The sequence below is a fragment of the Melanerpes formicivorus genome, unplaced genomic scaffold, assembly GCF_026170545.1.
Source record: "Melanerpes formicivorus ecotype bairdi unplaced genomic scaffold, bMelFor1.0.p_v2 SCAF_21, whole genome shotgun sequence".
Taxonomy (NCBI): Eukaryota; Metazoa; Chordata; class Aves; order Piciformes; family Picidae; genus Melanerpes; species Melanerpes formicivorus.
The window spans coordinates 3,547,267-3,560,630 of NW_027142373.1; the positions used below are offsets into that span (position 1 = coordinate 3,547,267).

The window sequence follows — 13,364 nt, forward strand, 5'->3', positions numbered from 1 at the left end:
CCAGACAGAGGGCTGTGCTGCTCATTCCGTGGCAGTCCCAGACAGATCTCAGCACGAATTAGTCAGCACAGCATCCCGGGTCTCTCCGCGAAAGGGCACACAGAAACAGTATCACAGTATCGCCAAGGTTGGAAGAGACCTCGAGGATCATCAAGTCCAACCCATCACCACAGACCCATGACTAGACCATGGCACCAAGTGCCACGTCCAATCTCCTTTGAACACCTCGAGGGATGGTGACTCTACTGCCTCCCCGGGCAGCCCGTTCCAATGGTGAATGACTCTCTCGGTGAAGAACTTTCTCCTCACCTCCAGCCTAAACTTCCCCTGGTGCAGCTTGAGACTGTGTCCCCTTGTTCTGGTGCTGGTTGCCTATGAGAAGAGGCCAACCCCTTCCTGGCTACAACCACCTTTCAGGTAGTTGTAGAGGGCAATGAGGTCACCCCGAGCCTCCTCTTCTCCAGGCTAAACAATCCCAGCTCCCTCAGCCTCTCCTCATAGGGCTTGTGTTCAAGGCCTCTCACCAGCCTTGTTGCCCTTCTCTGGACACGTCCAAGTGCCTCAATGTCCTTCTTAAACTGTGGGGCCCAGAACTGGACACAGTACTCAAGGTGCAGCCTAACCAATGCAGAGTACAGGGGCACAATGACCTCCCTGCTCCTGCTGGCCACACTATTCCTAAAACATACTTACAAGAAGATAAGCAGCTGCTGATTTGCTGGGAATTAATGAAAATTAATAGTGGCAAGGAAGAAGTCTGTTGATTCAAAGCATTTCTGTGGCTCATCCCTAGACCCTCTGCTCTGCAACAGAAAAAAAATATTCCAAAGTTAACCAAGCAAGGCTGTGGGGTGGAGAAACCTCTTTCTGAATTTGCTTAGTGCAAGCAAGGTGGGGGCTGTCAGTGGAACAGCTCAGACAGGGCCAGCAAAGGCCCTGAGGATGTTCTGTCCCTTCTGTCTTATCAAAACCTAAACACTCGTTTTATATTTGCTGAGCTCAGCCTGCAGATAGCGTAGACATTTGAAATGCTTTTGGGTTCTTTTTCAATAATGTATTGTTTGGGCTCTAATCTGAGCTTCATCTGGCTCACTAGCAAGTTTGAGACTCATTTCCCCAAGTATTTCCAGTGGGACAATGACCCTTATTTGGCACCTGAAAGACATGCTCCTAACACAACATTTGGATTCTTTGTGTAGCTGTTTACTTCATGGGCCCATTTACCTTGGCTTCACTGGACATGTCTGCTGATCTGGTGTCCCCTATTTTAAAAGATTTCTGGTCTGTCTGCAAGACAAAACAGAAGTGCTCAAAACAGAGCACAGCACTCTGAGAAGTGGACAGATTACACATGCCTCAGCAGGGTAAACAACTGTTACTACAGACTAAATCCAAAACAGTTTAAAGATCATTCCAGCCAAGAGAATAGTGTCCCACTGCTGCTCCATCACACCCACAATGGCATATTCGGAAACTTCCCAGAAGCCAGTGACGTCCTGAGCTGTGCCAGGGACTGTGGAAAGGTTTACACAGGAACTTTTACCTTTGTCATTTTAGCAAAGGAGTTATGTGTAGGGGAGCAGTCCTGTGCTCAACTCTTAAACCAATGTGGTGCATTTAACAGCTGCTGCACTGGTTCATGACACCGGCTCTAAGCGCCTGGAATCACTCCTTGCAGAGGTAACATCTTCCATCTGTAAATATACACAATGTTTCTATGTGGTGCATCACTACTAAGCAATTGTGCAGGCATTCATTTGCAAGTGCTCACTGATACAAATATGCAAGTTCCAGTGCAAAGTTCAGTTCAGAGGTTTCTTTATTAAAATACCTTCTCACATCCCTTACACTAATGGAACACTCATGGAATGCCAGAAAGAACATGTGTCAACAGAAGAGTGCTGTGAAGTCAGTCATTTGTGAAAGGCTCATGATACAAACATTTGCACAGGGAACAATAAATTAGAGATATTAGCCAGTAATTGGAGCTTGAAAATTTAAACATTTGGAATCAGGATATGGACCCCTCTTTGTATTTCTTGCTGCCTTTGCACCTTGGATGCAATGCTTGAAGCTGTAACTATTTATCTATATACAAATCCATGGCCTCTTCCACTATTTCCTAAGTAAAATGAGAACCTTTCTTTTCTGTGGTAATCTTGCATTTAATCTGCAGTAAGAAAAGAGAACAAGTGCAGTGTCAAAGACCAGCAATTAAAGGGCTGTGGTCAGTAATTTTTCTGGTTTGTGTTCTGGTTTTTAAACTAATGCAACAGAGACAAACATGGGCAGCAAAGATCAGATCCAGGTCCAAACCAGATCCATGTTAGTGGTTTATCGTACTACAGAGAAAAGGGATAGGTATGGAATTCCATACTGGACAAACTGGACATGAGTATGACTTCAGATCTCTCCTAAAATCAAAGAAATAAGGATTATACAGAGCAGGATTTTCAGGTACAAACTCACTGACCAGGGTTTACCCATCTACTCAAGACCTATATTTTGCACCATCCAAAATAACTGTGATGGGCAACCATTCCTTGAAGAACCATCACACCAAACTAACCAGCATCAGAACTTTTAAAGGGGAGAGAAGCAATTTAGCAAAGAATGAAGAGTATTTGTGCCTCTATGGATAGAAGCACTTGGTAAAGTACTGACTCTCTGAACAGTTATTCAAGTTTGTAGAGAGCCCAGAGCTCACTCCTCCACTGGGCTCTCACTGCAGTGTCACATCCAAGTGAGCTGTAAGTTATCTGTCTCCAAGACTGGTAGCAGTCCAGCTGCTGCAGCACAGGGAATTCAGCACCAGCCGGAGAATCAGGTCAGAGCACATACGTGGTTGGCCAAGCTGTGCTGAGCTCTGTTCTGCCACAGCAGAGTGTTACTGATAACCAAGTTAGCTAGTTCAAAGCAAGCTTAGATATTTCTGCATCCTACTGCCATCACAGTAGTTTCTGCACTGTCGAAATGTTATTCCTCAGATGTAGCTTCCCCTTTTATTTCCTCAGAGCATGATGAATTGGAAAAGCAAAATCGCATCAGCAGGAGAAATTAAAGATGAGAACCTAGGGCAGTGGTTCCTAGAGCCACTTTCCTATGAGAATTTTTATTTGTATTTTTTTTCCATTAAATGCTTCAGGAACATCTCTGTTTTTCCCCTTAAGGAAATTAATTTTGAAAGAAGAGCCTGGCAAACTCATAAATAAGTGCTTTTGAAACATTTGCAACATCTTCCATCTTGGCTTCTTGACTTCTCCCAGCTGATCTTTGAGATGACTGTTCTAAGTAGTATCAAGATGGCCTTGTATTCTCTGTTGGCAAAGAGACCAAAAATAGAAGAAAAAGAAAAAAAAGGTATGAGTGTAAGTGTCCCCTGCCCAATCCTGTCCTTTTAAATCAATACAAAAACTTTAAATATAGCAACATATTCCTTAGAGCACTGTACAAGGAGCTGACAAATACTCACAGTTCCCTGGGGAGATATTAGGATTATCTTCATCAGATAAAAAGGAAGTAAGACAGTGGGAGATTCAGGTTAACACAGGCTAGGCTGCAGAACTGTTAATCACCAACATCTGCAACTGGGTGCTTATTGATAAAAGCTGGATTCTGAAGGGAACTGCTGGCACTCAAGGGATCCGCAAGTCACCTCCCTTGTGTCCTAGGCAATGATCAGCTGCCACAACTAGGCCCTCATTGTCAGTCCCACAAGAATAAAACCCTGTTCCGAAGGAGCACTTGGGTATCTCAACAGTGAGCAATGCAGTGTTCAACTTCCAGACATCAGCTTTCTTGCACTCCTTTGCACAAGTTATCATCAGTAACACGGCAGGGACGTGGCAACCTGGCACTGAGAACCACAAGAGGCAGCATGCAGACAGGAGTCCTTTTCACTAGTCAGTGGGAAAGGGCAAAGAGAGATCCCAAACTTAATTGTCTTCAGATTGTTAGACAGAAATAATTCTGTTCACTGAGGGTTCACAACTGTCAAGTCTGTCCTGACGTCTGTTACCAAAGCAAGTCTTCCTCCAACAAATATCTGCTGAGAGTACATGGTGCCCTCTAACCTAATAGTTTAGTCTGTCAGCACCGAGGCGCCAAATTCCTTTTGTGCACTTACCCCCAAAGGATTTGCCCCATGAGTCAGAGGCAGGAATTCCTGGTTTATAATTCAGTGTTTATTTCAGAGTATCACCTTGGTTTTCATATCCTGACTGGCTGAAGTCTTCCCCCCCCAATTTTAACTGGACACATCCTTCATCTTCATTTCCTGTCTCAAACTATTGTGCCATGTTACTGCGTGCAGTTAAACACATGCCAGGTCCCTTTGGAGCTGGTTGTCTCATGCTGGCAAGGTGAAGCAATCTCTTCACCACTGTGAATTTACAAAGTAGCTTTGGGATCACTTGAGTAGGATGAGAAATTAGCTGAAGAAACCCCAAAATTTTCTCAAAATAGAATTTGAAATGTAGAGTTTTCTGTTTCAGAGGATACATTGTGAGGTTGAACAAATAGGCAGCTGAAAGTACACCATGTCCTGAGAGAGTCTTCCAGTCCTCATGTACCCCTAGGACAGAATCAAACACACGTACACACACATATCTAAGAGGTAAAAGGGGAGGAGGAGACATGAAGTCAGAACGTACCACTGAGGTAAATTTGACACAATACCAATTAGTATTTGGCGAAGTGGCTATCTCATTGTTAAGATATTTCCTTCAATATGTTTTCAGAAACTGGGACCATTAAATAACTTAGAAAGATTGCCAGCTCTGATTTCAGGAAGGAAACCTCCTCCCAGTTCCTTTCTAAGTAATTCATTTCTTTTGCAAATACTTCCTATGGATGGCATTTAAGATACAAATTTCTGAAGCAGAGGAGAAAGAGGGAAGCAGCCCCCAGCCCATAACTTAAGGTTTGCTTCTAAATGACATTAAAGTCCAAGCCATTCAGGTTCAAGGTACTGAAACCAGTACCTTGCAAGCCAGTCAGAACTTGGACTGCGATTGGGCCTTTACACAATGCAAATAATTCAAAGCTTAATGGATTGTTTTCCTACTGCACCACCTTTTTTGACATAATACAAACACAATCTAAACACTCTCAATGCCTCCATGTAACACAACACTTATTGTCAGGACATGGGCCTTGCCCTGTGCTCCATTTTGTAACCGTCTCCTCGTGAAGGTGAAGCAAATTCCCTGCATTGCCATGCTGGATTGTACTTATTCTGACAGAAATTATGTAGGGGCAAATGCACAAGGGCGGGGTTAGCACTCACTGAGGTGATTTGCTTCATCTCTCTCCTCCACAGAGCAGTACTCTGCTTTGCTTCTGGGAGATCAATGCAGAACTGAACCAGTTAACAGTTATCTGAAGAGTGCAGCCCACACTGCTATTTGAATTCAGAGACTGAAAAGGACAGCAGGATCTGATGAGTTTCCACCATCACTACTGAAACCAAAAAAGTTGTGTGTCCTGTCTCATAGCAAATCACCACTCTCTGCTGCAGTGCCCTTTGTCCACACTTCTGCAATACCTATCACTTTCCAAACAAAGTCAAGTCTTTTGACAGGTCACAAGAGCCAAGTAGTCCATCTGGTATTTCATGTGATTAAGATGCCAGGTGACCATCCTAGCTCCTCAAGGCCTCCTTTCACTCACAAAGTAAGGGAGTTTCAGTTCAAAAGTACCTTCACCTCTAAACCAAATACTTAATCTGGCTATAAAGAAACTGAACAGCTGGGGAGGAAGTTGATCACTTTATAAGGAGCATTTTCCTTTTCTTGAGTAGGATCAACAACTCTGCATTTGGACCAAACTTCTGAGGCACATCACAGTTCAGCACTGTGTGAAAATGAGTTACAGAAAAAAAGAAAACGTTGCAAGCAAATAATGACAGAAAGCACCTCTGTAGTGACCTGCCCCTTCTGTACTCATCTCTGTTGCCTGCAAAAGTGCTGAGAGGCAAATAGGAGGCATGGAAAATCTATAAAGGAATTTATGTGTCCAGTTCAACTTTGAAGTATTCAAAGAAATATGGTGCTGCATTTTTGTTACAGCAAATCAGAAGTGGGATTTTAAGAAGCAGAAAACAAGGATCTGTTTTGGTTTGGTTTTTGCTTGCCTTTTAAAACACTAATAATTAATAGAAAGAAAAAAAAATAAAAGCTGTAGTTACTATGTCAGGTACATGAGCAGTATCTAAGAAGGCCCCGTCCCTGGAGGTGTTTAAGACCAGGTTGGATGAGGCTCTGGCCAGCCTGATCTAGTGTGGGGCGTCCCTGCCCATGGCAGGGGGGTTGGAACTAGATGACCCTTGTGGTTCCTTCCAACCCTGAATGATACTATGATACTATGAATGTCACAGACATGAACTGGGTAAGGCTACTTCTAGGAAACCCTAAGTAAGATATGCAAGTGTCATAAAGCTAACTTTTCTTCAGGGTGTCTCTGAAAATGGGATTAGTTTTACAGAGTAACTATTGATCTCCTACTGTTAACAGGAGTTTGTACAGACAATATAGAACACTGCCCTTGGCTGACGCTTTTTCCCCTTGAATCTAACATTTCTTCATTAATTGTCTTTAACAGCCCAATTGATCATGCTGAAAATTATTTGCATGGGGTAGTCAGTGTGTTTCCACTGAAGCAACCTCATTACACACCTGTGGAGAGTTTATTTGACTCACTTTTGGCCACAGGGAAAGAAATCCAAAAAAAATCTTCATAAAATTTTAGTCTTTCATCCAATGTCCATTATAAATTACATGGGGGAAGAAGACAAAACCTCTTCCCTGAGCTCACACCACATGTCTATCACAGCTACTCAATCATTTTTCCTTTTGAGTTGGACAGGGACAAACTTTCTTCTGCGTGACTCCCAAGGAATGCCTGCTATAACCCAGAGGAGGGTTCAGCTCCACTTATTTTTAGAACATGGAGAGCAAAGAATAAAAAGAAACCTTTAAACTAAGATAGACAATGATACTATAAACTCTTGTGGCCTGCTAATGTCTGTTTATTGTAACATACTCTGTGACCTTCAGTGCACTGCCAGTGTCTGTAAATAATACAATGGGCTGTTTTTTATCCCATGGGGATGCCAGTGCTGATGGAGCCTTTCAAAACTCAAATGGATGCATTAGCTGACATAGACTGGGCTTTCATGGTTCTTATTTATTAGTCTCTCTCTCTCTCTCTTTCTTTTTGAGTACAAATTCCAGAGTCTCAAAGTAGATGGCAAAATACCCACCCAGTCTGCATGGTCTGACGTTGGATTAGATGGTTTATCTAAGCCATAAAAGTACTCCTGAAATCGAAGTTCCCTGCCTCTCAGATCTCTCCAGAGCACAATAGCAGCTCATTCAAGGCTTTTAAGACTTATTTTGTTTCAAATCCATACTTTTTCATTACCACTTTAGCCCTATAAACTCTTTACCACCTGCAGAACCTTCACAAAACTCCCAACCGTTTAGATCCTCCATGGTACTAGTTCCACCTCTTGGGTGGAGCAGCCCAACTGTGACATAGCCAAGCACTCTGAAGCTCTAAGTTGCTTACCTTTACAATTTCTTACAAGGTTTCAGTTTTTACCCCCAGACCTCAGAAACATTCCACTTGCTACAACAGTGCATGAAAACCCAGAAAGAAACAGTCACATATGGTGAACAGAAGTGACTTCTGCAAGTTCAGGTGGTCAGCCATCCTTGCTTAGCTTAACTCTTCATTTCACAGCCTAAGAAGGCTCTTACCTCTCTGGATATTCCAATCACAGAACCTTTGTGTGTGCATATGAACAGGCACACTCCAGGAGACCTGGCACTAAACAGACTTTACAGATGGGACTGGAGCAACAGCTTTGTCTCCAGTGATACCTTAACCAGCTCAGCAGGTTTTCATATGCAAATATTGAGGGCCTCAGGTCCACCAAGAACCTGAAGCAAGCAGGAAACATCTCCAACCTTCTGCTGCTCTATCAGCATGAGTATTAGTGGCAAATACTCAAAGCTGGGCAGGTATTCAACACAAATTCTTGGGAGATGATTATTTGTTATCTACTTCCTGTACCAGCACCAGGCAGTTCCACCAACTTTTAAAGCTGACCATTGTATGAATATACTACTTCAAGCTTGATTAGTAAGAATATATATGAAGGGATTGCCCAGTAGTTGTGAAGTAAAGGTGCTGAACAACAAGTAAACAATTCAATTGCAGCAACACTTGAACATTACCTCACTAGATACAAAATAATCTCAATCCAATTTCCCTATATTTAGCTGTTTGCATAAACTGTATACTTACAGAATGCCTGTTTTCCACAGAATCTGCAAAATAAAATACAATGGGTAAATTATGATGGCGTACTGCAGCTTGATCTGTTCTTTATTAAAGAAAACAGACTTTTATATTTAATCTAACTTTTCCTATTCACCTTACAATGATCTAAGATTGCTACCTACAGCTAAGGTTCACACACTGGTTCTGAGAAGTGTCCAAGCACTTGTTTAATTCCAGCACATGGCTGGGACCAGACATTTCAAAGACTATGCTGAACAGCAGCTGAAGGAGCTGGGGTTGTTTAATCTGGAGAAGAGAAGGCTAAGGGGAGATCTTACTGCTCTCTACAACTACCTGAAAGGAGGTTGGAGTGAGGCTGGTTCTGGTCTCTTCTCCCAGGTAACTAGTGATAGGAAGAGGGGAAATGGGTTTAAGTTGTGCCAGTGTACATTAGGAAAAACTTCTTTACTGAGAGAGTAGTGGGGTGTTGGAACAGGCTGACTGGGAAGATGGTGGAGTTGCCATCCCTGAAGGTGTTCAAGAAGCTGTAGATGTAGTGCTTCAGGACATGGTTTAGTGGTCGGGTTATGGTTGGACTTGATGATCTTAATGGTGTTTTTTAACCTCTATGATTCTACATCTTTGACAGCTTTCCTGATTACGGTTCAGAGCAGAAGTCTACTGAGAACACAAGCTGTTACTGGCCAAAAAGAGTCTTTCTTTTAGAGGCAAGTTCTCATGAGCATTATACTTCCTTTTCAATTCCTTGACAGGAAAATAACACACTGCAGAAATCCGGTGTAGGATACAATTTTGAGAGCTACGCAAGATCCTGAAAGGACACCTGAAATTGTGTTACTACAAAGATGTTTGCTCCCAGAGAAAGTCTGAGAACCTGTGGGCTCTTTCCATTCAGGATCACTGAACTTTAAGATTCCATCTTAGGGTTTTTTCTTTTAAAAAATAGATTTAGCTATTCTGCAGTTTCAGAGAATACCTTCAAACACTAGAGCATAAGTATTTGCTTGCCCTCTGAGAGTAAGGCAATCTAGAGACATGAGGAAAGCAATTCCATTTTGAGAAGAGGACTTCAGGTCTTGTTAAAAGTGCTCTTGTATGGTCTGTTAAGATATTTCACACATGACATAAATAAGGGCTGAATCTTGAGGGGCATTTTCTTGGACAGTATAGCAAATTCAGTGGAGAGAGGCTGTGACATCTAATGCTCAAAGCAGAGAGTCTGGACCAGGGTTCTGAGTTGATCTTGCCATTCTTCTATGAATGTGAATAATCTCTGAATCTATGGTTTTTCTAAGTATGCATTTTTTTAATAGCAAATCATAGCATCAGTCCTCCCACAGGAATGAGGAAGCTGAATGCAGGTGAGTAGAACTTTGCAGATGACAATGCTCAAGTCTTTTTTTCTCTCTCCTTTATGACTACACCTGTGCATATTTGTGGTGCAGTGGAGCTTGTACAGTTTCTACTGTCTGCATTTTGGTGACATTGTGATTCTCACTGCAGGCAGCACCAGGAGTACAGTGTACAATTAGGTTGCAGGTTCTCAAACACAGAGACTACACAAATTGCACCGCACTCAACGCTGGGAGTTCTTCTCCAAGACAACTCTACCCAAAAATTTTGGCCTAGGAGAAGGAATAAAAACTGAGGTGATCACAGCACCTTACAGCAGGGCAGAGACTTACTTTCAGTATAAAATTCATCTCAGTGGTAGCAAGATTGATCCCTAAATGTTTAGCCACTTTGATAAGGAATGAACCAAAAAGTTACATGGGAAACATGTAAAAGTTTTTCGTGTCCTGAAAGCTGACAGAAGGAAACAAACCCATTGCTGCCCAAGTGCTACATCAAAGCTTGGTGGGCCAAGCTGTATGTAGCAAGGCACTAACGAGCTGTCGTTTAGCTCTCTGTCACAACCTATTGTGCTTACAGGAAGGAGGAAATGAGAAATTTTGTATAAATTCCCAACTTCAAACGACGGGATGTTTGCTACCCCACAGCTACTAGGTCACACTAACAGATATCTCTCCTTGTTATCTGTCACCCAGACTGAAGTGTGGCTTTCTAGCTAAGTATCCTGTCTCTGCAGGCAGAATGTCCTAATCTGTCCTTGGAAAGTACTGTTGGAGACTCTAGGATTTCCAAAAGGTGCCAACCAGTAAGCTGGCTCTGAGCCTCTCATGAAGGCACACTGATACAGTGCTTTTGGTGATTCTTTGCTATGTCAATCTTCTTACAATATGAAGTGGTTTTTTTTTTTCACTTGAAACACACTGATTTTACTGTGATGAAAAAGAACAGGGAGCTTTTCAAACGACACCTGGCTTTCCCTTAGTATCAAACCAGGAAAATGAGAAGTGGTGGGTTCTAATCATATATTAAGGAATGGCCAAGCTTCCATAGCAGGGCAAACAAGAAACTGAAAATTTTGTGAAAGGAATTTGAGCTCATGGCCTGGCACTGATGATTTCTAAAAGACTTTCAAGTCAAACAAAAGTTGGTGTTTTTACGGACTTTGGATGGATTTAGACTCTTCCATCTAGTTGATGGGGGTTTAAATTCAAAGGACACATGTACAAAGGGATACATTCATGGCCAGAATTCAAGACACTATCATATCCACTTGCTCTGATCTTTCTCCTCACTGGAAGTTATGGAGAAGAGATGTCCCTAAGCAGTTGCAGCTCATACTCCATCTCAAACCATCTCCAGCACTGCTGAAAGCAAAGGTGCTAGACTATGGCTGAAGACACAGAACTGCACACACATACTATGTTCTGCCAAGCCTTTTATTGTAGCAGTAGCTTCTAAGGCAATCTTGGCAGGCAGCTTGGGAACAGATCTTGCACAGGGGCATGCACGCAATTCAGCCTTGCATTGTAGGTTCAAGCAAGGTCAGAAGCTCCCTGTATGCTTGTGCCTTGCTAAAAACACATGGCTTGGAGTAATCTTTGGCTGCAGCTATTGTAAGCATTTGGCTCTGGAATCAGTGTCACACAGATCCAGGCTTTGATCTAGAATATGTCCTGAAACCTAAAAATCCAAGAGTTTTTATTTTGGAGAAAGAACAGTTTATTTGCATGACTTTGGAGTGCCTGCAACTAGCTTGTGTTTATAATATCACACTCAATCCCCAGACTTTGTTGGTCTTCTCTATGCTGGAAAAGGCATTCAGTGGGAAATTCTGGCCAAGCACAGAGGTGTTAAGCTCGAGGCTCAGTAGGAGGAAAGTATTTGAGCAGATTTCCTGACTGCTAGAACTGATTTCTAATAGTATGTTCCAAACCACTGAATGCAATGGGGATATCTCATGTTTTTTTCCACTGGAATAAATGTATTTTTCCATACTACATTGTTGGTTGCAATAGGATTCTTAGAATTTCCTGTCTCACCACTGCAGTTACTTCCAAGTGACCAGTTCATTTTTCCAGGCTTAGCAGCATGAAAGCTAGTTCTAGATTTTGTTTACTATATTTCCATTGCTCTCATCAGAAATTTTATCTTGCAATAAGCCACTAATTCCTCTCAGTAATGGATGAACAGAACTGTCCAGTGGAGCTCAGGTAAAGAACCAGTATGGAGATGCTTGGACTTGCTGCCCTTCTACTGTCTCTTGAGAGGATAATAAGTAGGACGGAAGTAACTCTCACATCTAAAAGAGTCTCCACTCACCCAGATGAACTTAGTATGTGACATATCCCAACCCCTCCCTCAGGAAGAGCATCAGCTGCCAGCCTAGCCTGCTGGGACTCCAGCACAGGCAGAGGAGGCAGCAGGGCCAGAGTCGTTCTAGCATTCTTGGCAGCCTGTTGATTTAGACAATTGCCTGTTCTGCCTAAGGTTGGAAATGTCTCAGTTCTTTCTGAAAAAACAACAACAATGGCTCTGGGACTGGACTGGATATTCCTGGCTCCTGACTCCCAAAATACTTTGGCCCTCCCATAAAGCCACCACAGAAAGCAGTATTTTAAGAAATTGGTTCATCCTGATATGTATGAAGGACTCTTAAACAAAGGTGTGTGACCTGACTGGTGCTGTGACTGGACTTCCATTTGGGTGTAGGATTTGAATTAAAGCTGAGGCTTGAAGTTTTAGCTATTTTATGTAAAATACTAGACTGTCAGCCTATTGCTCTAGGAAAGGGCTTAAATCAGTGTCTGGGTGAACTTCCTGAACACTAATCTTCTTTCTCTGAATTAAACTAACCTTTCAACCACAATGCAAGAGCAACTTCACAATTTTGAGTTGCTTCTAGAGACAATGCTAGTGATCAGCATCCTCCTTTAAACCTCTGCTCTAGCAGAGGAAATCGAGTGTCCATCTGAAGAGCCTGGCAGTCTCTATCTACCTACTATTATTGAACTTTCAATCCAAATACACCTGACTAGATTTGAATTTCATAAACGACCTGCTTCTTTCCTGTTGCTAACCATATGCAGGTCTTCTGGGGGTTGAAATATACTTTTGACAGTTGGTCTCTGTCTGTCTTTAACATAGCACCTCTTTAGGCCTGGTGGTCAGAACAAAGAAAACAGCAGAGCAGATAGGGTAAGTCTTACAGCAGTGTGATGGAGACATTTAATGATAGTAACTGGAGATAAGGAAGTCAGTACCAGGAAGACAAGAAGAAAAAGAATAATGGCAGATACTCAGCATGCTGCCAAGTGCCTGGGGCTTGGGAAAGGTCAGAGCATGATCTACACTACGGGTTCATGACTTGGGGTAAGGATAAGCAATAGCTACAGAACTCAAAATACAAGAGAAGTTGGTTACTGACATGGCATCTGCCTAGGCAGGGACAGCCCTGAGTGCCATCAAAAAATGAAGAAGAAAAATATTTTAGTTCAGTTACAAAGAATTGCATTATATATAACAACTACTGACAGCTCTTCAGCTTCCTCTCTACTGGACATAATATGTGGAGTGCACAAGCAACTCATTGAGAAGACAAAATTTCTTATGAAGCACTCAGTTCTAGGTAAACAAACCCAAACCACAATAGTTACCTACAAACAAATAATAACAGAGTGTTACATGGGTCTTAGGTGTTCTTAGGT

The 13,364-nt window shown here is 42.4% G+C and overlaps 1 protein-coding gene across 7 annotated transcripts in view; it reads right to left on the minus strand.

Moving 5' to 3' along the window:
- Window positions 1-3,201: 3,201 nt before the first annotated feature.
- The window catches only part of PECAM1 (platelet and endothelial cell adhesion molecule 1), a 28,337-nt gene continuing 18,174 nt past the window's right edge, over window positions 3,202-13,364 (minus strand). For all 7 annotated transcript variants that reach the window (XM_068151081.1, XM_068151079.1, XM_068151078.1 and 4 more), the window contains 2 exons: window positions 8,311-8,333; window positions 3,202-3,317 (listed from right to left, as the gene is read on the minus strand). In XM_068151081.1, coding sequence (XP_068007182.1) covers window positions 3,288-3,317; window positions 8,311-8,333 — 53 coding nt within the window. In that variant the 3' untranslated portion in view covers window positions 3,202-3,287. The remainder of the gene's footprint in view (window positions 3,318-8,310; window positions 8,334-13,364) is intronic.